At 36.3% G+C, this 26,241-nt stretch overlaps 1 protein-coding gene and 1 long non-coding RNA gene across 2 annotated transcripts in view; one reads left to right on the plus strand and one right to left on the minus strand.

Moving 5' to 3' along the window:
• LOC110969188 (CD151 antigen-like) overlaps positions 1-26,241 on the minus strand; it is a 50,486-nt gene that overhangs the window by 13,570 nt on the left and 10,675 nt on the right. Inside the window, exons 2-3 of the mRNA XM_022219235.2 lie at positions 23,899-23,983; positions 15,943-16,134 (exon numbers count right to left, since the gene is read on the minus strand). Of these exons, the coding sequence (XP_022074927.1) occupies positions 15,943-16,134; positions 23,899-23,982 (276 nt within the window). The 5' untranslated portion in view covers position 23,983. The remainder of the gene's footprint in view (positions 1-15,942; positions 16,135-23,898; positions 23,984-26,241) is intronic.
• LOC127531059 (uncharacterized) lies at positions 14,557-20,721 on the plus strand. The gene is made up of 4 exons (XR_007937925.1): positions 14,557-14,742; positions 14,881-14,946; positions 15,057-16,154; positions 20,255-20,721. It is a non-coding gene; the product is annotated as an uncharacterized LOC127531059 (long non-coding RNA).

The following is a 26,241-nucleotide window of genomic DNA, read 5'->3' on the forward strand; positions in this document are numbered from 1 at the left end:
CATAAACAGAGGTTTACAGGTCACATCCCTGCTCCCAGACCTTCCCTCTACGTCATTTCCTCACATTTCCAAAGTTTCTCTTCTGCATCCAGTAAACATCGTGAACATCTTTAAGGAAAGGCTCTGCAGCAGCTGATGAACCTGTGCACATTAAAGCGGGTTTATCTCCACCTGAAACTGCAGATTTGTAAAGTCATGGCGGACGTCATTCTCTCTGTGATGTTTGTCGTTCAGAGTTTATCGTCTGCATCGGAGGACTTCAGCGTGAAAAGACGGACCCTCCTCCTCTGAATCGAAGACAACAGGAGATATTATCAGACCCAACCTTGGCCTGAATTCCTCCGGCCTGCTAAAGTGGACCGGCTGTTTGATTTGACCATTTTAGCCGATTAGATCTGCACAATAAGATGCTTCTGACGGCGTGTTGAGGGTTTGAAGAGATGACGCAGGAAGAGACGAGTTTAGATGAGAAAATGAGCTGAAATGAACGATGTGAGGCAGTAAAAAGACCCTTAAACATGACTGGGTTCATTTAAACCGATTGAACTGCTCTGAGACGTGTGTTTTATACAGAGTTTAACATGAACATCGCTCTTATTTCCACTTCAATCTCCCATTTTATTGTGTTTTCTTCAGCTTACTGTGTGAAATATTCAGCCTGAGGAAATGTTTTGATCTCTACATCTTTAAATAATATCTGATGCTTCTGTTTTCACGTAAAAACTGCTTTCAGCCTGAAGGATCAGACGTTTACCGTTTGTTGAGTTTACATCCGTCACTTTTAGGAACAGCAGCTAGCAGGAAATGCAACGTCAAAATAAGAAACCTCTGACTGCAATTATATGATTTTAGATCAGACTTTCAAAACGACAAAAAAATCCTCCTGCAGTAATTGATCTAACAGCTACAATCTCATCTGTTTTTTCCCTTTAAAAAACACCCGTCCTGGTTGAAAACTGTAACTCCACACTGTCACTCTAACGTAGCCGTTTTACCATTCTGAAGATTTTTTTAAGCCACTTTTGAAACGTTTTTAATCATTTTGAAGAATCTGAAATCAGTTTGAAAAAGTTCTGAGTCATTTTAGAAAATCATTGAGTCATTTTTGTCAGCTTCAAGTCACTTTGGACGATTCACTGACCATGCTGTGGAAGATCTGAGTAGCTTTGAAAAGCCATTTAGTGAAGTCCTTTTAGAGTCATCTGGTCAAATTTTAGGTCCTTTTGGAAACATTTTTGTCAGTGGATCCCACATGAACAGAGGACGGTGTCCTGATTTAATCACTCCTGTTTCTATTTGACAAAATTATGGGAATTCTCAGTCACTTTTGAATCTTTTTTTTGTCAAATTTTAAGTCTTTTTTGAAATTTTTAGCCATTTTGAAGATTTTTTTGACTAACTTGGAAAAAGCTTTGAGCCATTTCATAAAAATGTTGAGTCATTGTTGTCAGATGTTCCTTATTTTGGACGATTCTTTAACCTTTTTTTGGGGGAAAAATTAGTCACTTTGGAAACATTTTGAGTCATTTGTCAGCTTTCAAGTCATATTGGACGATTTTTAACTATTGTGAAGATTTTCTGATTCATTTTTGAAAAGTTTTGAGTATTTTTTTCAAATTTTAAGTCATTTCAGAAACATTTCTGTCGGCCGATTCCACATAAACAGACAAGAACGTCCTGATTTAATCACTATTATTTATATTTTACAGAATCTAGAGAATTCTGAGTCATTTTTGTAATTTTTTTTTGCATATTGAAGATTTTTTAAGCTACTTCAGAAAAGTGTTTAATCATTTTGGAGAATCTCGAATCACTTAGTCATTTTAGGAAACTCTTGAGTCATTTTTTGACAGTTTAAAATAATTTCAGAGCATTCTTAACCCTTTTGAAAAACATCCGAGTCTTTTTGGAAAAGTTTTGAGTCATTTTGGAGAATTTCAAGTCATTTTGGAAACAGTTTGTCAGTTAAACAGAGGAGAGCGTCCTGATTCAGTCACTCCTGTTTCACAGAACTACAGGAGTTCTCAGTCACTTTTGAGTCATTTTTTGAAAATTTTTTAACCATTTTGAAGATTTTTTTTGAAAAGTTTGGAGTCATTTCATCAAACTTGAAGACGTTTCAGAAACATTTTTGTCAGTGGATCCCACATGAACAGAGGACAGCATTCTAATTTAATAACTAATATTTTACAGAATCTAGAGAATCACTGCAGAAACATTTTTTGTCAAATTTTAGGTCATTTTGGATAATTTTTAAACCATTGTAAAGACTTTGTGAGTCACTTTGGTAAAGTTTTTAATAACTTTGGAGAATCTTGATTCACTGTGGAAATGTCATTTTAGGATATTTCTGAGTCATTTTTGTCAGATTTTAAGTCTTTTTGGAAAACTTAAGAGTCATTTGGTCAAATTTTAGGTCATTTTAAACAACTTTTGTAAACGTTTAAGATTTTTTTAAGTCATTTTGGTCACATTTATAAAAATTTTGGAGAATTTCTGCAGAGCATGCTAATTTAATCACTAATATTTATATTTTACGGAATTTATAGAATTCTGAGTCACTTTGGAAACATCTGGAGTCATTTTTGTCCATTTTTTATTGCAGTTTGAAGATTTTGAGTCACTTTGGTAAAATTTTCAATCACTTTGGAAAATATGAAATCATTTTGGAAATGTTTTGATCCATTTTAGAAAATTGTTGAGTCATTTTTGTCAGATTTTAAGTCACTGGACAATTTTTTTCACCATTTAGAAAATTATTTGAGTCATTTTGAAAGAGTTTTGAGACATTTTGTCAAATTTTTTTTTAAAAATTTAAATTTCTTAAACCTTTTTGAAGATTTTTGAGTCAGTTTGGAAAATGTTTGAATCTTTTTGGAGAATTTTAAGCATTTTTTTTCAAATTTTAAGCCGTTTTGGAATCATTTCTGTCGTTTCAATACAAACAGAGGAGAGTGTCCTGATTTAATCGCTGATGTTTATATTTTCCATATTCAGCTACAATCTCCCTTATTAACGAAGAAGTCTAGTTATGAATGACAGGTTCTCTGATATCACATGTTGTTAAAACATCACATTTAATTAATCGGTCTTTCTTTAGTGCCAATAATCTGCACCAATCCCTCGGTGGAACGACCCCAAACCTTTATTCAAACAGCGCATCGTCTTGCAGGCTGAACTTTATCTTCAGAGAACCAACGTCTCACGGTCGACTCGGACTCAACTTGCTGAGGTTGTTGGAAAATATTTGCTCAGCTTCTGTGGCCTTTGGTGTCCTTTGTTTCCTCAGCAGCTTCCTTCATCTGAATGCAGCCCAGCAGCATCAGAGCCGCATGCAGCTGCAGGACCACGCGTCCACATCTGTATGCAGCTCGTCTCCGCCTCAGACTTCATCAGAGGCGTACCGCTGCCTTTACGATTACCGAGGAGAGGAAGGTGACTTTAATCAGACGGTCGGACACGTGTCGGCTTTTCCAGGAAAGTCGACCCGCGACCTTTCAGCCCAACGCACAACTTCACTAATCCAGACGACGGTTAAAATGATCGTTCATGAAGCGTATCGACTTCAGCGGCTCCCTCCAGATTTATATCATGTTTCATAAAAGTGTATTGATTTCCTCTGACACTAACGAAGCTCCTCGAACGTTAACATTATCGTCAGTCACGCTGATGATTAGCTCATGCATATTAACTAAATATCGATTCATAAAATGCTAGAAAACAGAGAGAAACGCCTGTCAAACCTTTAAAGTGCCTTTTTTGGCCAAAAACTACAAATTACTGGTAGCATAAACAGAGAAAATAAAAATCCTCACTGAGGAGCAGCTGGAACTAAAAAATTTGGAGGTTTTTTTTTTACTTAATGTCACAAATGTTTGTCAAAAAGTTAATCGTCCATTTAACACATTTGCTAAGCAACAGTTTGGAAATAACGATTAGTTTCCTCGAGCTTCATAATTAGAGCTTCTTCTCAAAGAAAACTAATAAATTCTGCTTATCCTGTCTCCAGTTTATAAGAAAGGTGACAAAACTAACAATACTGCACAAATTTCAAGTCCAAAGTCACTAAAAAAAGTCTTTATATAAATGCAAAACTAGAAATCTGAGTCACATTTTTGCAAATTTTAAGTCATTTTGGATCATTTTAACCATTTTCAAGATGTTTTTGAGTCACTTTGGGAAAGTTTTCAATCATTTTGGAGAATTTTGCATCCCTCTGGAAATGTCATTTTTGTCTCATCTTACGAGGGGTGATTGATAAGTTCTGAGCCTGACCGAGAGAAGACACTTTGTTAATGAAAACCTTTTGTTCTGAGAGAGAAACATGTCAGAAGAGTTTGAGTTCAATTTTGAACTCAATGCGTGTATTCATGCATGTATGATACCCGAGTAAAGTAGAGTGAGGTCGGTCATTCAAGCAAAATGGACCGAACTGGTGACCGTGCTGTGATCCATCAATTGACCATCAACAGGCAACATTATGCTTCCCTGGTACACCAACTGAGGGAGAAAATTAAAGAAAAGCGCCGTGGAATGCTCAGACGTGGTGTCCTGTTCCACCAGGACGATGCTCCGGTTCATAAGTCAGTTGTCTCTATGGCTACCATTCACAAATGCGGTTTTGAACTCATGCAGCATCCACCTTATTCCCCAGATTTGGCTCGGTCTGACTTTTATCTTTTCCCAAACATGAAACGGCACCTTGCTGGGACCCACTACGCCACAAACAATGATGTCATAGCTGCGGTAAACAACTTCCTACAGGAGCAGGATAAGACCTTCTATGAGAACGGGATGAAGGCACTACAGAGACACTGGAAGAAATGTGTGGACTTGCAAGGGGATTATGTTGAGAAATAAAGCATTGTTTAAATTTACTTTTACTTTTTTTCTTGGTCAGGCTCAAAACTTATCAATCGCCCCTTGTAAGTCATTTTGGACGATTCTTTAACCATCTTTACAAATATTGGAGTTACTTTGGAAAAGGTTTGAGTCATTTTTGTCAGATTTTAGGTCATTTTGGACGATTCTTGAACCATTTAAAAAAAGATTTGAGTTGCTTTGGAGAAGGTTTGAGTCATTTTAGAAAATTCTTGAGCCATTTTTGTCAGATTTCAAGTCAGTCTGGAAGATTCTTGAACCATTTTGGAAAAAACATTTGAGTTGCTTTGGAATATTTTACGTCATTTACCAAGAACTGCGACGAAAGAGGCAGAAAACTGTTGTCAGAGTGGTCTAATTATTATGTCCAAATCATCCCAACAGGCGCTCAAGACAAACGCTTGACTTTAAATCTCATCAGGTTTAATGTAAATTCTCCAGAGAACAGATTGCTTGTGGTACGATACAGCTATGTACGATGAGGCTGAACTGCTTTTTCCACACACGTCAACATGAGCAGATCAGCTGGAAACGCTGCCGACAGCCCATCAGCGCCAGCAGACGTCAGACGACATAAAAAAATAAAACTAAATCAGTCAGATTGGTTACAGAAGCAAAGCGGGAGCTGTCAGCCGCGGTTTTATGGATGATTTGAAGCTTATAAATAAAAGATTTCCTGGGATGAAGACGTCCTAACGAGTTAAAAATGCTAATGCTTCAGAGACCAGGCGACCAGACATCATTCCAGGAATCTGTTTGTCTCGAAAAACACACAAACAAACACCCGACTCCATCACAATCTCCATCTTTGACCATCCTTCTCCTTCCTCCTGTTTGATTCATGGATGTCATCCCAACTCCTTAAGATGTATGAAAAAGCACCGACGATGTGGTGTTCACAACACACAAACACTCCCAGCCTTCCTGTTTCAACACCACACAGAACTATATTTACATCTGTTTTAATATCGTTTTCTACAAGCCACAGCTTCTCTTTAAATTCTTCACTTATTGAAGCCTAAAAGATGTTCATAAGAAACTTAAACTGAAATGAACCAAGAAGCAACGACCTTTTAAACCTTTTCTGTGAGTCAATTAAGAAGAAGAAAAGCAACAAATATATTTAGCTAAGAAAACGTCAAACCGTAAAACAGCCTAAACACTAAATCTGGTTTCATCTACAGACAATTTTAGGAATTTTCAACCACAAAGACACGCTAACAAGGGCAGAAATTACCAGAAAAGAGGCAACAAAGTCCCCCAAAAAGGTGAAATTACCACAAAAAAAGCCAAGAAATCAACACCAAAAAGGCAAAATTAACGCAAAGATTTAAATTTCCCACAGAAGTACTGCGAAATCACCACAAAAAGACACAAAACAACACAAAAGAGACAGCAACACCCCAAAAAGAGGCATAAAAAGGCACTAAAATCGCAAAAGAAAGGGCCAACATTACTACACCAAGACACAAAATCAACAAAGGAGAAATTGCCACAAAAAGGCGATGCAAAAATATTTATTAGGGTTCATTTTACATCCACTCCAGGTGTCAAAACAAAAAATTGACAGAAAAGAGAGGCAAAAGAGGTTCAAGGGACTGAAACTCTCCGCAAAAAAATGAATCATCATCACAAAAAAGGCCAAAATAACCACAAAAAGACATAAAATTACCACAAAAAGACACAAAATCTATACCAAAAAGGCAAAACCATCCCAAAACATTTGAAATCGCCACAAAAATGTCTGAAATTAGCACCAAATATGTCACAAGAAGGGTTCAGGTTCATTTTACGTCCACTCCAGGTCTGAAGACAAAATCTGTTTTTGTCTTCAGAACATTTTGCAAAAAAGACAACAACTTTGAAATCACTCCAAAGGGGCAGAAATTACCACAAAAAGATGCAAAATCACAGCAAAAAAGGTGAAATTACTACAAAATCAACAGCAAAAGTGCCGTAAAGACTCAAACTCCTCGCAGAAAAATGGAAATCGTCACAAAAGGACACAAAATCTCCACAAAAGAGGCAAATTTACGTCAAAAATTTTAAAATAGCCGCAAAAAGGGCCAAAATTACCACAAAAAGGCGACACAAGAAGGGTTCAGGTTCCATTTAACATCCACTCCATGGTCTAAAGACAAAATCTGGTTCTGTTTTCAGAAAGTTTGACTAATTTTTACCATAAAAATAGACACAAAATTAGGACCAAAGAGGCAAAATGCCAAAAAAAAGCAGCAGAGATGCAAATCACGACTTCTCCTGAGAATTCTGAGAATAAATCAGAACAAAAATGGGATGTAGAGATTGTCGTACAAATGTTTAGCCCAAAATAAAGCCGCTAATTACACAGAGTGTAGAATTAATTAGATAATAACAGACTTTTTTTAAAAAAAAAAATCAATGATGCTTTTTTGTATTTGAACATGATAAACTGAGCAGTTTTGGTTCTGGGCTGTCGGTCGGGCAACACAAACAACAGGAAAAACGGATATTTGTCAGAAGACTGAGTGATTAATCGCAGCCCGACTCAATAAAGAACAGGAATTTGAGACTGAATAAAGTAAAGCTGACAGAAAAACAAACAGATTTAGAGGAAAAGACAGACAGATGTGCAGAAAGGAGAAACAGAATGAATGAAGTCAGTTTCTCTACAGGTGAATCCAGCCTTTCTCCATTTGGAAAAACTTTCTCATTACACCGTTCTGTCACTAAACGATGAAGCCGAGTGTCTGCAGACGCTCCGGGAGAGTTTTCCTCTTCCTCTATTCCTCATTCCATCTCACTGACCTCTCTGATACTTCCAAACATCCTCACCGGGAGTCTGACGAGGCTTTAATCTGCTTTCTCTACGTCTATCGTTGCATCAGCTTTTTATTCGGTGTAGGAGCTCTGACCTCCAGGACGGCGCTGCCAATCAGCAGCAGCTACAAAGCTCTCAGCACAAACAAGCAGACCATTAATCCGCCTGCTGCCGCTACATGGGTCCTCTTTAACAATCCGACGGCATCGCTATCCTCACAGACCACTTCATTCCTTCATGGTGATTCATGGCTCTAATCTCAACTCCTCAGGATGCAACAAGCCTCTGGAAGCTGCGTCTCCATTTCACACGCTAGTGCCGAGTGATTTTAACCACAAAAAAGACACAAATCTATCACGAAAAGAGGCAAAACTACCTCCAAGATTCAAAATACGCAAAATCACTACAAAAAGTGCAGAAATTATCACCATAAGATGGACAATCCATACAAAAAGAGGTAAAATTACCCTTAGGAATTAAACTTTTAACAAAAAAAACATGCAAAATCAAAACAAAAAGTGTTGAAATTACCACAAAAAGATTCAAAAACACCAAAAAAAGAGGTGGAATTTTCGCAAGACAGAGAATCAACATGAAAAGAAGCAAAATTACCCCCAAAAGGGTTGAAATGACCACAAAGACACACAAAAAATCACCACAAAAGATGCAAAATAAGCCCAAAGATGAAAACTCGTGATAAAAAAAAGGCAAAATCACTCCAAAAAGTGAAGAAATTATCACAAAAAGATGAAAAACCCCCTGCAAAAAGGACAAAAATGACCACAAACATATGCCAAATCAATACCAAAAAAGGTAAAATTACACCAAGGAATTACAATTTTGATTAAAAAAGGGTTGAAATTATCACAAAAAGTTCAAAAAAACGTCAAAAAGATGTGAAATCGCCACAAAAACACACAAAAGGTGCAAAATTACCCCAAAGACTTAAACGTGTGACCAAAAAATGTCCAAAAATCAACAAAAAAGTGCAGAAATTATCACAAAAAGATGGAAAATTCATACAAAAAGAGGTAAAATTACCCCAAGAAATTATATTTTTTTGAAACAAATGTGCAAAATCACCACAAAAATGGTTGAAATTACCACAAAAAGACACAAATTCACCACAGAAGAAGCAATATTACAACAAAATCAACATGAAAAACATGCAAAATCACAACAAAAAGCACCAAAATTACCACAAAAAGTTACAAAGTCAACAAAAAAAAGAGGTGAAACTTTTACAGACACAGAATCAACGTAAAAAGATGCAAAATCACCACAAAAAGAGGTAAAATTACCACAAAAAAATCACACAAAAGATGCAAAACTAGCCCAAAGATGCAAACTTGTGACAAAAACTTGTGTGAAATCAATAAAAAGTGCAGAAATCATCACAAAAAGATGCAAAATCACCTGCAAAAAGGAGAAAAATCACCTCAAAGAATGACATTTTCACCACAAAAAAGCATCAAAAACACCACAAAAAGATCCAAAAACACCTAAAAAAAAGGCTCTATGTTCACAAACACATCTAGAATCAGTACAGGAGAAGCACTATGAGCACAAAAAGGCTGTCTGATTCCATTTTAAACCCTCAGAAGATTCCCACACTGACTGCTCTGAGAACCTGCAGAATAAACCCACGTCTGACTCAATATTCAACAAAAGAAATCATTTATATCCAACATTAAATACACAACAATCCTGGCGTGTTTGTTTAAAATTGCTACTCATCAAAAAAAGCAGGAAGCCTGTCGCCTATAAATAAATAAATCATAAACAGCAAATGCAGTGAGATAGGAAAGACAAATAAAAAGGCAAATGGAGAGAAAACAGAGACGCTGTGAGGCTCCTTGGGTTTTGATTAGCAAACTGAAAATAAATCTACTTCTAAATTTAATCTTGTTTTTCTCTTAAAAGACCGTTTTCTAAAGATTACCTGCAGAATAAAACAGAACTCTGCTCGCTCTTCATTGATCATTTCTACATTTTCCAGCTGCTGTTTTCATGATTACTTGTGTGATTAGAAGATGCTTTTAGTTTTAATAAACAGTGAAATGATCAAGAAAAACTGCTCATGCACCAATTAGTGAAGCAGATTTTAAACTATTTCGTCAATAAATCGATTAATTGTAAAAATTAATTAAATACAGTCAACCTTTTTACATTTTAAAGAACTGACACTTGATTGTTTTTAATTTTTGTGAATACATAATCAAAGAAATTCAACTTTGACTCTTTTTTCTTGTGTGATTTCTAGGGCTGGACCTGAATATCCAAATATTCATTCGCTACGGCGGTATCCGGATAGCTAGCCGCGCTACACCCATGCTCTGAAGACGCAAGGGTCTAGGAACTCTCGACAGGGAGGGAGGCGGGCTAAAAGGTTGTCTTTCAAATCACTCTGCAGCAATTGGGTAGGTATACAACCAATCAGCGCAACGAATAGGCTGACGGAGTTCCTAGAGCACCGGCGGATTGTGGCTAAGTCCCATTAGCTTCCCAACCAGCGGAGCCAACTGGTATATTAAGGATTTGCCATATCCCGTCAGCATAAGTCCAAATACGTCTTTCTTCTCAATGAAACACTTCAGTGCCGTCCTTTGTTTATCTTTCAAGTTGAATTTTAGCTTCAAATCTTTAAGGGCTGTGGCCAAAGCCGAGTTGAAAGATAACTGTTTATTGTGCGCCGGTTGTTTCTGTCAGAATCGTCACGCCTCTGTCGTCACTTAGTTACACCCGCCTTCTGACTCTACACTTCATGGTGATTGGTCCGGCCAGTTTTAGGAGAATCCAGCCTCGAGCCTTATGGAGGGTAACTAGACCCACCCTGGCAGAGAATTAAATTCGTTGCCGTGGGTTGTCTAGCGCGGCTGGGCTAGTATCCGGATATTAATTTTGGTATCCGAATATTCGCCTCGCCCCCTGTCGGACGTTACTCAGCGGAACGAATATTCGGCGTTACTGTCTTCCCTCCGCCTTCGGCCCACATCGGCTCATTCCGTCGTGTGATCACAAACATAAAAACACATGTCTATGTGATCACCCCTCCTCCCCCCAGACGAAAATAGGAATATTTGGAGCTCGTCTCTGCCCTTCGCCTTCGGTCCACTTCGGCTCATCACAGAAAACATTTTATAGACTAACAGATTAATCCTCATAACCCTAAAACTCGCTGATGGGTTTGGAAGTCGTTTGATTAAATAAAAATAAAATTAGCGACACAATTTATGAGCCACAAACTGTAAAAGCAGATATAACAGTCATATTTTAAACTTTTTCATGGCCCATTTGACGGCCGCTTTGCAGGGATATTTGCCCAAATCAAAGCTTTAAATCATAATATTTAACAAAAATCATTTTATTCTACACATCTAATTTAAAAGCTAACCAAAAATCATCTCTTCGTGGGAACCAGATTCTGTCTAAAACAAAAAATTCTGCATCCTAACACACGACCGTGAAGGCATTAATGATTCAGCTATGACCAACAGTCACATTACAAAAAATGTGTAGGGAACCAAGTTATTTTGCCAGTTTTACTAGCATCTGTAGACACTTAATGAAAGAAATTCAACTTTGATTCTTTCTTCTTGTGTGATTTCTGTCATTCTAACTGTCAAACAACACAAAAAACATTTCATAGACCAACAGAATAACCCTCAAACTCGCTGATGGGTTTGGAAGCCGTTTGATTAAATAATAACTTAATTAAAATAAAAATTTGCCAAAAAAAAAAAACACACAATTTGTTAGCCAGAAACTGCAAAAATAGAAATAATCGTCCCATTTCAAACTTTTCCACGGTCCTCAGACTTCTCATCTGCGACTTGTTGTTTCGCCGTGAAAATTGCCCAAATCTAAGCCTAAAACCATGATGTTTTATAAAAATCACTTTATTCTACATGTGTAATTTAAAAATTAACCAAAAATCAACTGTTGGCAGGACCTAGATTCTGTCAAAAACAAAAAATTCTGCATCCTGAGACACAACCGTGAAGGCATTAATGATTCAGCTACGACCAACGGCCACGTTACAACAAATGTGTAGGGCGCCATTTTTTTGGCCAGCGTTACTAACACTGGCGGACACCTGGAAAATGAATCTTAGTTTCTTAATTTTTGTAACAAAAGAAAAGACATAACTAAAAAAAATCTACGAAATTCGCCTTTGTTTTGTCGCTTTTTGTGATTTCTGAGTTCTCTCTCCTTCATTCTGTTTCCAATGAGGTGCAGGATTTCAAATTGTTGGTAAAAATGAGCCAACAGTGAAGAAAAATGAGACGGGAGCAAATAAAAAAATGCTGCTGGGAGTTCAGAGGGTTCAATGAATCACTAACATCCTAATAAAATACTAGAATAATAAAATAAATTTGAACTTCACACACATAAAGCTCATTATTATCTCCACATGTCCTCCTCCTATAGGAGCCTCTTTTTCCTCCATAAACACACCTGCAGGTCGTATTTAGCGTCTCCTGTCTCCAGCTGAAAGGTTCTTGTGTGTCGGGTTCTCGTCCCTGGTGAAAAGTGGATAATGCCAGAGATGACGTGTGTTCTGGCAGAGCTTGTAAGACACAAACATTGGAGCTGCCCACAGCAGCATTCCTGCATGAATGAATCTACCACGCTGGAACGTTTGGACGACGGCGGCGGAACCGGATCAGAAAGCTCCCTGTCTGAACTCTGAGCTGGTTTCAGTGTCAGGCAGGTGTTTCTGCTGGAAGAAGTTTTTGTTTCGTCTGCAGAGATTCGAGGTCAATGCCTCGGCCTTCAGGGGTTGGAAGAGGAAGTTTCTGAGGCTCCTGAATGTCCTTCTAAAAAAAACACCGCTTGTTTGTCGTATTAAATTCCACATTTTTACTTCTTGGCTCAATCTTGCGTTAAAAAACAAAATTACTTCACATTACAAGAACATTTCCGCTGTCTACATCAACTTATGTCCATGCAACCAAAGAATAGACAGAACTTAAAAAACAAAAAAAAGCTATCAAATTCTGCTAAAAAATATGAGTTCTGTGCTCCTCTTTGCAGCCATGAAGCTAGGAGTGCCTTAGATGCAACCACATGAAAACAATCCAACAAAATTTGAGCTCAAAATCATATTTTACCACAACATTTTATTCTACTTGTCTTGTTTATAAATTGACCAAATATAAATCGCTAGCTCGAATCAGATTCTGTACAAAATGCAACCAGAGAATATGCACTTATGTCGCTTTATTCTGTGTATCTCCTTTTTTAAAAATGATTAAAATCAACCATTTGCATCAAATTCTGCCAAAAAATATAAATTTTGCGCTTCTCTTTGCAGCCATGAAGCTATGAGTGACTTAGATGTGGCCACATGACAAAAATTCAGCAAAATCTGAGCTTAAATCAAGATACCATACCAAAACAATTTTACTCTATTGTCTTGTTCAAAAATTGGACAAAAAAAAAAAGTTAGTTGGAACCAGATTCTGTAAAAAACTAAAAATTCTGCATTTTTTGCTTCAACGATGAAGCCATTAGTGGCTCAGTTGTGACCTACAGTCACTTAAGGAAAATTCAGGGATTTTTATATATACTTCTGCTGAACTGCAGGCTGTGTTTACAGTGAGCAGACAGGAGACAAGTAGATGGAAAAAATAATACATTTAAGGGCAAAATATGTAAAGTATGTGGAGTCATAATGTGTTTTCAACCACTGGTGACACCTGTGGAAAAATGTAGGACATGTTTGATTCCTGTATGCAAATAAATAATGAAAGAAATTCAACTGTAGCATTTTCTCTTTGTCATTCTGTTTCCACAGGGGTGCAGGACTCTATATTGTAGTGAAAAATGAGCCTACTGTGTGTAAAAATGTGACAAAAAACATCCAGAAACTGCTCTGGGTTCAGAAGATTAATTGATTAATCATTAACATCCACAACACTAATTAAAAGCTACAATAATAGAACAATGAGGAGGAGCAACCTGACTGATCTCTGTGATATTTTGTTCCAGAATCAGCCCGAGTACGTCGAGTTTTTATCTAGAAGTGTGTCGTTTTTGCAGCTTTTTCCAGTTGTGCTCAGCACCCAGAGATAACCAGAAGAGAACGCTGCTCAGTGTGGAGCAGATAATCAGGAGTCTGTGTGAAGCTCAGCCTTTGTCCTGGTGAAGGCCGTCGACGGCCTGCAGGGACAACGTCTGAGAAAAGCACATTCCCTGAACACAACAACATTTCCTGAGGCTGTTTGACTCCTGAACGGTAAACCTTTGACTCTCTGCATTCTGTCTCTGGTTTACGGTTTTCTCTCCGCTTGTTTGAGGAACTCTGTGTGTTTTCTCAGTGTGTAGCTTAAAAAAAATACAAGCTTTAGTGTTGACGTTTTGGTGTTAGAGCTTCACCAGGCAGAACCCTTTTACTGTAAGATATTAACCTTCTGCAGTTTAACCCTGCTGTTGACCTCATTCACCAAAATATATGGTTTCCTTGTCTGAAAAAATACAAAAATTCAGCACGAAAAATCCCAAAATTTCTGGAAATTTGCAACACCTTCAGGAAGAAAATTCCAACAATTCCTTAAAAGTTTCCCTTAGAAGTTTTATTTAAAGAAAAAAAATCCCCCAAATTTGGCAACAAAATTCTTGTAAATATTTTCAAAAAATGAGTAAAAATCTTCCAAAAAATCCTAAAATTATCTAAAGTGATTACGTTTTTATCAGTAAAACTTCTAATATTTATTTAAAGAACATTCACATAAAAATCAACCAAAATCCAGCGAAATTCACTGTCATTCAATAATTTGGACACAACTTCACATTTAATCTGTATTTCCATGACTGAAGGCATCAAAACTGTGAATGAACACAGATGGAATTATGTAGGAAACAAAAAAGTGTGAAATAAGTCAAAACACGTTTTATATTTCAGATTCTCTGATTCCTGCTTTGAACACGCTTGGCATTCTTTGGATGAGCTTCATGAGGTAGAACCTGGGTAGTTCCAAGATGCTTTCTCACAGGTTCCTGGATAGTTCCCAAATGGTTCCCGGAAGGTTCATGGGTAGTTTCTAGTAGGTTCTCGGGTAGTTCCTAGATAGTTCCTGGGTAGTTCCTAGATGGTTGTAGTTCCTAGATGATTCCTCGTATGTTTCTGGGTAGTTCCTGGTAGGTTCCTAGGTAGTTCCTGGTAGGTTCCTAGGTAGTTCCTGGTAGGTTCCTAGGTAGTTCCTAGATAGTTCCTGGGTAGTTCCTAGATGGTTCCTCGTATGTTTCTGGGTAGTTCCTAGGTAGTTCTTGGTAGGTTCCTAGGTAGTTCCTGGGTAGTTTATAGATGTTTCTTTGTTGGTTCCCAGGTAGTTCCTAGATGGTTCCTCATATGTTTCTGGGGAGTTCCTAGGTAGTTCCTGGGTAGTTTCTAGAGGTTTCTTTGTTGGTTCCCAGGTAGTTCCTAGATGGTTCCTTGAAAATTCATTCACAGTTCTTATAATTTTCCAGACAGACTGACCTTCAGCTCTTACAGTAATGATGGACTTTCGTTTCTCTGTTGCTGATTGGTTCTTGTCATAACATGGATTCTGACAGTTGTCAAATAGGGCTGTCAGCTGTGGACCAACCTGACTTCTGATGGTCCAACCCCATTAAGAAGACAAGAAATTCCACAAATGAATCTGACAAGGAACACCTGTGGACTGAAACCATTTCAGGTTCTACTTCATGAAGCTCATCCAGAGAATAACAAGAGTGTTCAAAGCAGGAACCAAAGCAAAGAATTTAAATAAAATATAGAACATGTTTTGACGTATTTCACACTTTTTTGGTTACTACATAATTCCATCTGTGTTCATTCATAGTTCTGATGACTTTAGTGAGAATCTACAATGGAAGTAGTCATGGAAATAAAGATTAAATGAGAAGCAGTGTCCATACTATTGAACAGTAGTGCATGTACTTTAAAGGCCTGGAATTCTAAAAATATTCAGAGTATGATACGATATGAGGGTAAATTTAGTTTTCTAGTGCAGCCTGAAGACTGAATTCTGCCTGTTGATGCACTAAGACATGAATTCATTACAAGTTAAACAGCGCATGTCTGTTTGTTTTGGGAGATCACAGCCAGAAGCGACAGTCATGACTGTTAGAATCCGACTGTTTCAGACAATAATCGTGTCTGGAAGCGGATCCTGGAATCAGATCCGGTTTAAATGAAACCTTTCCTTTGCCCTAACTTGCGTTTCAGACGTTCTGCTCCTCTCTCATCCGTGCACCTTGGCGTGATCTCTTACCACACGCAGCAGCCGTCTCTGCTCCTTGAAGGTGGCGCAGCAGCCCAGCACGCCTGTTACCATGACGATGGCTCCAGCCAGGACCAGTATGTAGGCGGAGGCGGCGTACGTCTTGGAGGAGAGCAGGCTGATGTAGTCGCTCTTCTCCACCAAGGTCCAGACGCCCACCGCCATCACGACGCCCCCTGCCAGCTGGGAGAGGAGACGGCATGGTGAGAGTCCGGTTCTGACCCGTTAAATTACAAAAAACACACCAGAACTCCGATGTTAGCACGTAGAACACCGAGGGGATGGAACCTGAGAGCGACAAAAAGGGTTTAAATTATTAATGGGCTCCAGTCTGCTTCAAAGTGACAAAGGAGGGGCCTGGAATGAATGTCTGTCAGTGTGTGGATGTGAGCTGATGAATACTGGAGGAGCAGCCAGTCTTCAATCAGCTGATGCTGCAGGATAATTATGAAGAGCTGAACGGAGCAGCTCAGCTCTGAGATCCAGGAGGTCCTGCTGCTGAGGCTGGAAATAAAACAGGTGAACAGAAACTGAGCTGCAGAGATTCATCAATCAATCACCTGATAGAAGATGAACCTGCAGCTAGTTTAGTAATCAATGAGCTATTCTCAGCCTCTCTGTTATTTTTAACAGTAAATTTAATGCATTTTGGATTTTTGGTTGATAAAACAAACCAATTAATGGCCTGAATAAGCACTGTAAAAAATAAGAATGCCAGATAAAATATACTGAAAAAACGTTGTAATAAGTATCGTTCAAAAACCGTAAAAATGACAGAAAACACAACAATATTTTTCTTTTAAATAACAGAAAATATGCGTAAAATATGCTTACATATTTTTAAAAACAGTAAAACAGTAAATCTGTCTGGTCACACACTGAAAAAGAAGATTATTTGCAAAAATACAGATTTTTGACATGATTGTTCACAGTTTTGGACTTTTTTCCCCTCACACTTAAAATGAAAATGAATACCTTTTCTATGACTTTATCATTTATTACCTGCAACAAAAATTAGAAATAAAAACAAGAAAAATTTGCAAAAATATCAGTTACAACAAAATACTGACAATTTTTACATTCTTAATATTTTTTCTTCAAAATAACTCCAAATATCTCTTTAAAAGAAAAAATATATATACATTTTTTTTAAAAATAAGATTATTATTAATTTTAGGGCTAACTTCTTGCTTTTTGGTGATTTTATTCAATACTTTCCTGTAATTTAATTCATTAATCTATAAAGTCACTACATAAAAATAGTTGCAAAAATATTTAACATTTTTTGTCGCTGTCATGAAAAATATTAAATATTACAGTAGACACATTGGACACAGTGGACAGCTTTTTTTTTTTTTTTTAAAACAAACGCTATTAAAATATTTTTGCTAATTTAAAAACAGCAAAAACTACAGTAACATTACGGTCAAACACAGTGAAAGAACAAATTACAGATTTTTTTTGTAAACTAGATATTGTGATTATTTACAGTTTTGACCTGTTTTTCCCTCAGAGTTAAAATAAAAACTTTATTCCACGATTTTACCATTTATTACCTGTAATTTTTTTAAAAAGCACAGTTAAAAATACCAGTTACCAAAAAATATTTACAAATTCTATACCCTTAACATAAATAATTTGTCTTTAAAATAACTCTATTTATTTTTATATATTATCTTTTGTTTTTTCCATATTTAAATACAGTAAAAATAGTGCAAATTTATGGTCACACATTGTCAACAAACAAATAAGAATTTATAAAAAATATTCTCAATTTGATCTCATTGTTTTTAAGGCTAACCTTTTGCTTTTTTGTGATTTTACTCAATATTTTTCTGCAATTTAATTATTTTTTCTGTAATTTATTTACTTTTTATGTAATTTAAGTCAGCAATCTATAAAATAAATACCTGAATAATATGTACAAAAACATATATACATTTTTTTTCAGTCCTGCAGAATGTACTTTTTAATTTTCTGTTTTTAAAACAGCTCTCACTTTATTTTTTGCTGATTTGAAAACAGAAAAAACAGGTTAACATTACAGTCAACCACAGTAAAAGAACTAAAAGATTTTTTAAGTGAATATTATACACAGTTTCGGTTTATTATTTACTATCTTTAATTGAAATAAACCTAGAAAAAATGTAAAATAATAGTAAATTCTTAAAAGAATTCCAGATGAAAACCATTTTAAAAATTATTTTTATATGCTGTGTGCTCTTGGAAATGTGAACGACACTTTTGTCATTGCTAACATTAGACTTTTCTGGATTAAAAATGGTTAATTATTGAAATAAAAGGCAGATTTATTATAAGTGCAGCTCTGTGCTTTTTTGTTTCACACATTTTTAAAGCGACCATCTGGTTTAAACGTCCTGAAGCTCAGAGAACAGACTGAAAATCGATTCTTCACTTACACATAGCTTCAGTGCACCGTCTCCGGAGTTATCTGACAGTCAGAGCGAACATGAGGATGATTAAATCAGAGCGTGATTACCAAGACGAGTCAGCAGATGGTGCAGCGCTGCAACGGGAATCTGTCACGGTGCCAAAAGAGTCGATCCACCGCCCTGCTAATTTAGATTTAATTTATAAGAGACGGAGGCAGACGGCGCCACGCCCAGAGACGCTAAAACAACAACAGATACTTCACTCTGCCGCCTTTTACTGCCCCGCTTTACTAATCACCCCACAGCTGCAGTAATCCTCCTGCTCAGCTCAGAAACAACCAGACAACACGACTTTATGTTAGCGACCTGCAGAGGGAAATAATCAGTAACGCTTCAGCTCCAACAGTTCAATTAAAACACCTGTAAGAGCTGCAGCACCTGATCGGTTCTTATGCTGCTACATTTAGATTGTATTAGAAAATTACTCCTTTTATCCCCTCATAACCCATTTTTGTTCAATAATTTAAGCATATCTAACTAAATCACGTAAAGTTGGACCCTCATACCTGTTTTACATATGTTTCCTTTCAAATAACTGCAAATATCTGTAAAAATATATTTTAAAAAAATCACTAAAAATGTTTTTTGCTGATTAAAATGCAGACTTTTGATGTGGACAGTATTTACAGTTTTGTCCTTTCTATTTTCCTCACAGTCAAAATGAAAAAAAAAATAGCTTTTTCTATGACTTTACCATTTATTCTCTGTAAATCTAAAATAATTTTTAAAAAATTAATAAAAAATAAAAAAACATGGAAAATGTGTAAAATAAATTAAATTATTTGTAAATTCAATATACATATTTTTATTTTAAATAGCTGAAAATATAAAATACTCATTTTTTTCTGTAATTGAATTCAATAATCTATAAAATAAATTTATCAAAATAGCAACAATAAATATTTAAAATTTTTCAGTCCTGAACATATTTATCTATTTCTGTGGTTAGTTTTTATGGTTAACATAAGGTCGTTTTTTTGTGATTTGAGGAGATATTTTACTACATTATTTCAGTGTTTTTACATGTTTTTATAAAAGTAACTTCAAATATCTGTTTTTATTATTATTAAAAATAACAATGACAATGATTTAAATATAGTAAAAATTGTGTAATTTAAAGCTTGTACTTTTTTAAGTTTAACATAATTTATTAATTTCTTATTATGCTGTTACTTCATTTATTTAATAATAAAAGTGTTTTCTGTGATTTTTGTAGATATTTTACTCCATAATTTATCAGTGTTTTTACATGTTTTTATCAAATAACTTTAAATATCTGTTTTTATTATTAAAAATAATAATTATGATGATTAACATATAGTAAAAATTGTGTAATTTAAAGTTTGGCCTTTTTAAGTTTAACATAATATATTAATTTAATTTATTTATTATTATCATTTATTAAATAACAAAAGTATTTTCTGTGATTTTTGTAGATATTTTATTACATAATTTTCCAGTTTACCCAAAATGCCCATTTCTAAAGTTTTCTCTGGTGTTTTACATGTTTCCTTTCAAATATGTGTTTTTAAAATAATAATATTTTTCTGTGGTTTAAAGACAATAAAACTGTTTCATTTACACTTTTGGCTTTTGTTTTATGGTAAACATAATTTAGCTTTATTCTGTGAATTCTTGTAGATATTTGACTCCATATTTTCCCCGTTTACCCAGAATGCATCTTTGTAAAGTTTCCTCTGGTGTTTAATCAGAAAACCAACGACACATCCAGCACATGTTTGTTTCCCAGCTCCTGACTGTTAAAATATGACTATACATGACAATAACCGTGTGTAGAAGATGAAATTGTGTCCTACATAAATGCTCTTAATCTTGTCTTTTTATTACAGAATCTCTCTAAACTCCACCGGATGAATCTCCTGCCTCTAAACAGCAGGATGTGGGAGAATCTGTTGCATCTCCAGCTGCTGTTAAAACTCAATGATCATCAGGAATCAGTGAAAGCAGAACAGAACTGATGGAGATTCAAGCTCTAGTGACCCCCAGTGGCAGAAACGGGTCATAACAGGAGCATTTTAAATCCTGTGGGGCTCTGATTCAACTAAACGTTTGTTATGACACAGAATTCATCCGTTCATAAGAGCGGCAGGTTGATTTGTTGTTGAGCATGGATTGTTAAATGCAGTTCATGCCGTTTATTAGATGGATTATTACATTTTTATGCATAGCTGTGAGCATCTGTTGATCTATTTTCTGCAGTATCAGTCCAAGTTAGAAAAAGAGCTTTTGAAACTGTTGAACTATGTTGGTTGTTGGCTAAAATAAATCCTAAAAGTAAAGCCTGTACTCTCAAAAAGATGAGGATGTGTGTTTTCTGTTTGGTAAGTAGTTTCTCTCTCATTTTCTCTCACAAAAACACAATTATATCCCATTATAAAATGCAATAATGTCGCAAGAAGTGCTTCTTTTAAATGGCGTTTTCTCCCCGAATTTTAAGGCTGTTGATGCCTTCTCAATCAATGTTCTGAAAATAAACATTTTATTCATCCCAAAATTGTACATAATTTCATTTTAAATCCTCAAAGAAGAAACATCTGAAAAGAAAACAACCTAAAATTGAATTTTCAAGGTTCCTGCTTCATCAAAACAGGAATCTATGCGTTCCTGCTGAAACATCTGGAATTTCTGAGCATGAAAATCTCTATTTAATGAGCTTTTTTACTCAATTTGAGTTCAAATTTATGACTTCTTTCATTATTTTGTCATAAAATGTGTTTGGTAACAGCTGACAGGAGAGAATATTTGCAAATGTACAGATTTGTACATATTTGTACATATGTACGTATATTGCTGAAGACTTATCTCCATTTTTCTCATTTTGTTTGTTTCTTCGTCTTCTAGCTTCTTCAGCAGTTTCAAACGTACAAAGTTTGTTCACAAACTCAGCTGTTTGTCCACAAAATTTAAAGTTATTATGCCTTTTGAAGAACACATCATTTTCATCCCAAAACTGTAAATAAGATTAACTTCAAACGCTCAAAAAGAAAAGCATTTGAAAAGAAAACAACCTAAAATTGAATTTTTAATTCATCAGAACAAGAATCCATATATTTCTGTTTAAAGCATGAAGAAGGTTATTTAAGGAGTTTTTATAATCAATTTGAGTTCAAATTACTGTTTTTGTCAGGAAACACCACCAGGTTTGCTCACAAACTGACATGAAATCTAAAGTTTTTATGTTTTTTAATCACGCTGTGCTCCGTAAACGTCCTTTTTATCACAAAACTGTAAATAATTTGAATTTTAAACACTCAAAAAAGAGAAACAGTTGAATTTTGAAGGTTATTACTTCACCAAAAGAAGACTGTCCAGCTGAAATATCGACCTCCTGAGTATGAAAAAGGACTTTATTTATCAAACTTAACTCAAAGCACACAGACACCATCTGTTATTCCTGGGCTGGCCTTTTTCTAAAACACATCACAGTGTTTGTTTTGCTGCTGCGTGGAGCTGCAAACTTCTCCTGAATGAATTTAATAAACACCTCAGACTGTTTGTGTGCTAGAAAAGATCAGATTCAGCAGCAGACGGATGGTTTTCACACATGGAGGAGCTGAAAGTGTGAGAATGAATCAGAAAAACGTCTTTCTTTCTTCCTCTGCTGCTGCTGATGTTTGCCTCTTTCTGTTTTTTATTTCACACTAGCGTTATGAAATGAGTTATTTGTGGCTCTCTGCTGCAGGAACGCCTCATTCCTGACGCTGGAAACTCTGACAGATTCCTGCTTTGTGAATGCATCGTCTGTGAAAGTGTGCAGCTCAGCTTTGACTCTGAGGCCAGAACAATACGAGTCTGTGCTCAGAGAGATTTTAAACTGATCATTTATGCCACGTCCAGAGCTAATCCTCCCGTCAATAAGAGGAGGCGCTGCGCTGAAGCCTTTCATAGATTTGACTTTATTGAGCTGAATTCTAACCTCCACCTGGATGAGCTTCCTGAGCCGCTTCCAGTTTGATCGATGCCATCATTTGGTCCGTTCAGATAAATGATGGAAGTCTGTGTGGATCCCTTTGGCTTCTGCTGATTTAAAGCATCCGTTAGATGTATCTGCTGTCACCGCATTCAAACAGCAGGAAGGACTGCATTAGAGGGAGTTAATGGAAACTGAAAAAGTAAAAGTTTTTACTCACTTTTTGGGGAAAAGAGTTATACGTTTTGACAAAAATAGTAAATAATTTTAAACCCTCAAAAAAGAGAAACAATTGAAAGGAAAACACTGAAAATGTAATATTCAAGGTTTTTACTTCATCAAAACAAGAATCTATGCGTTCCTGCTGAAACATCTGTAATTCCTGAGCATGACAAAGGCGACTAAAGAAGCTTTTTACTCATTTTGATTTCAAATTAACGACTGATCAGCTGTTTCTTTCATTGTTTTTGTCATCAAACGTTCGATAGCAGCTGACATGAGAGAATATTTGCAAATGTAAAGACTGACAGCAATTCCTGAAGCTCCATTTTTCTCTAATAAATCGACAGCATTTGGATCGTTTCTTCTTTTAGCAGTTTGCAAACATCTGCTTTTGTTTCATAGGTACGACGATGACATTTACAGTTTTTAAAGTTTCTCTGCAAACATCCTTTTCACTGCACTATTGTAAATAATTTTCATTTTAAACCCTCAAAGAACAAACACTTGAAAAGAAAACAACCTGTAATTTAATTTTCAAGGTTTCTGCTTCATCAAAACAGGAATCTATGCGTTCCTGCTGAAACATCTGGAATTCCTGAGCATGAAAATCTCATGCTCTGAGCTTTATTACTCAGCTTGAGTTCAAATTAATGACTTCTTTCATTGTTTTTGTCATGAAACATGTTCGATAGCAGCTGACAGGAGAGAATATTTGCACATTTTTCAGATTCCTGGAGACTTATCTCCATTTTTCCTCCATAAATCAACATTTTGTTTGTTTCTCCTTCTTCTAGTTTCTTTTAGCAGCTTGCAACCAATTGATTAATGGAAAAAAAAGCTGAATTGCGTGTTCTGTTTTCGATTTTTTGCAACATAACACGTATGACATATCAGTTAGATGGAAACAACTGAAAAATTTATCAAATCATGGACCATTCCGCATTGAAATCTGATGTTAAATAACAGCCAGCTTCATCCCTGAACAGATCCTGAAGGTAAATAATCAGTTTGTATTTGGTCAGTATGTTTAAATTCACTTTCTGGGAGGTAAAACTTGAAATTAGAGCAACCAAAATCTGAGAAAACAAGACCACGTCAAGCTGAGAATGTAAACTATGATGAATCTTTTTACTTTTATTTTATTTTCACCTCTTAAAACAGCAACCCAGAGGTTTTTCTGCTTATCTTTTTATCCTCCTGTACTCCCAGCTCACAGCAGGTAATAAAAGTAACGGTCAAACCGACAGACAAAACTACCAGAAGACACGCCTGCATTTTTTAAAACTCCCCAAAGCTCTTCAGAACAGCACGGCCAGTGAAACATTCTGGGTGGAAACTTACCCAAAAGAGAAAGTTGAAGGTAAACAGGAGATATTTCAGGCAGACTGTTCCACACGTTTCCTTTTTCTCCTCGTAGGCGCCCATGCTGAGGAGAAAACAGCAGATTTAAGGTCAATAAAGACGACATGGTCATCAATATCCCCGCCACATGTGATGTCTATGAGTCTATATCCAAAATAGAGCTAAAGGGCCATAACTCTGTTAAATATTATCGCACAGGTCTCATTTTCGAACTTGATCAAGGTGTCCATGGTGTGAAGCTACACTCTAAATTTTGTAATCCTAGCTGTAATAGTTTCTGAGAAAAGCTGCCCCCTTCATCTCGGACGGACGGACGGACGGACGGACGGACGGACGGACGGACGGACGGACGGACGCCAAACCTATATCCCCCTTTTCCACTTCGTGGAGGCGGGGGATAATAAAGACGTTAGCACACAGCAGAAGCATTTCTACTTCCTCCAACAAGAAACACAGCCTTGAGCTTTTCACTGTCTGTACAGTTTATAAAAACTCTGCTCCACTAAAATTAGATACGGTTTAAAAATATTTCAATGCTAATACCAATATGTGACCCAAGTTTTGGTGCCAGTTTTAAAAAAACGCCGTTTTTGAGACGCTCCATGTTTGTTTTTATTGGGAGTCTGTGCTGCTTTTTACACTAAAACATTGCAGAGAAATGTCACCGACGTTCATTTGCAGTTTCCAGTTTTTTGACAGTTTTGGTCAGAGAAAAACAGAAAAAGTGTTCGACACCCATCAGTCTCTATTTTCTATGAAGATAAAAGCTGTGTGTCAAAGAAAATTCAACCTCTGGAAGTCCAGCAGCACAGACAGGAAGAAGCTGAAATAATAATAAAAAGGGACGAGTTTGTTCAAGAAATGTGTTGGAAGAAACGTTTCTTTAAAGTACAGACGACCTAGTAATACTTTAATTACACGCTGAGCATTAATAAGGCATATACAATCATAAATAAATCCTTATTACGAAATATAATGGAATAATAAGCAGATTTAGCTGAACTTAAGCTACCGCAGGTCCTTCATCCCCACTGCCATCAGACTGTAGAACACTACTGTGTAGTTGTTATTATGTGCAATATTTATTATCTTGTTCTTGCACTTTCGTGACTTTTGCACTCCTCTGTTTTTTGTTTTTTGTTTCTAAGAGCCCTGTAACGGTAAATTTCTCCTTTGTGAGATCAATAAAGTCTATCTTATCTTAATGAACAGAACAACACATTTCCCTGTAAACGGCTCGTCGCAGCTCAAAAATATATTTCAGTTTTCACAACTTCTGGCTAATAAATGATGTTTATTTGGACATTTTTTCAAGATGTGATGGTTTCCAAACATGTTAGCAGGTTTTGGGGTTCAGAGAGTAAATCAGTTATTCTATAAAATGAAATATGTACAAGAAGTCATTTATAATTTACACACGTGGACAAAATTGTTGGTACCCCTCAGTTAAAGAAGGAAAAACCCACAATTCTCACTGAAATCACTTGAAACTCACAAAAGTAACAATAAATAAAAATTTATTGAAAATTAAATAATCAAAATCAGCCATCACTTTTGAATTGTTGATTAACATAATTATTTAAAAAAACAAACTAATGAAATAGGGCTGGACAAAAATGATGGTACCCATAACTTAATATTTTGTTGCACAACCTTTTGAGGCAATCACTGCAATTAAACGATTTCTGTATTTGTCAATGAGCGTTCTGCAGCTGTCAACAGGTATTTTGGCCCACTCCTCATGAGCAAACAGCTCCAGTTGTCTCAGGTTTGATGGGTGTCTTCTCCAAATGGCATGTTTCAGCTCCTTCCACATATGTTCAATGGGATTCAGATCTGGGCTCATAGAAGGCCACTTTAGAATAGTCCAACGCTTTTCTCTCAGCCATTCTTGGGTGTTTTTGGCTGTGTGTTTTGGATGGTTGTCCTGTTGGAAGACCCATGACCTGCGACTGAGACCAAGCTTTCTGACACTAGGCAGCACATTTCTCTCCAGAATGCCTTGATAGTCTTCAGATTTCATCGTACCTTGCACACTTTCAAGACACCCTGTGCCAGATGCAGCAAAGCAGCCCCAAAACATTACTGAACCTCCTCCATGTTTCACCGTAGGGACAGTGTTCTTTTCTTCGTATGCTTGGTTTTTGAGTCTATGAACATAGAGTTGATGTGCCTTACCAAAAAGCTCCAGTTTGGTCTCATCTGTCCAAAGGACATTCTCCCAGAAGCTTTGTGGCTTGTCAACATGCATTTTTGCAAATTCCAGTCTGGCTTTTTTATGAGTTTTTTTCAGCAGTGGTGTCCTCCTTGGTCGTCTCCCAT

This window comes from Acanthochromis polyacanthus, chromosome 2 (assembly GCF_021347895.1).
Source record: "Acanthochromis polyacanthus isolate Apoly-LR-REF ecotype Palm Island chromosome 2, KAUST_Apoly_ChrSc, whole genome shotgun sequence".
Classification (NCBI taxonomy): domain Eukaryota; kingdom Metazoa; phylum Chordata; class Actinopteri; family Pomacentridae; genus Acanthochromis; species Acanthochromis polyacanthus.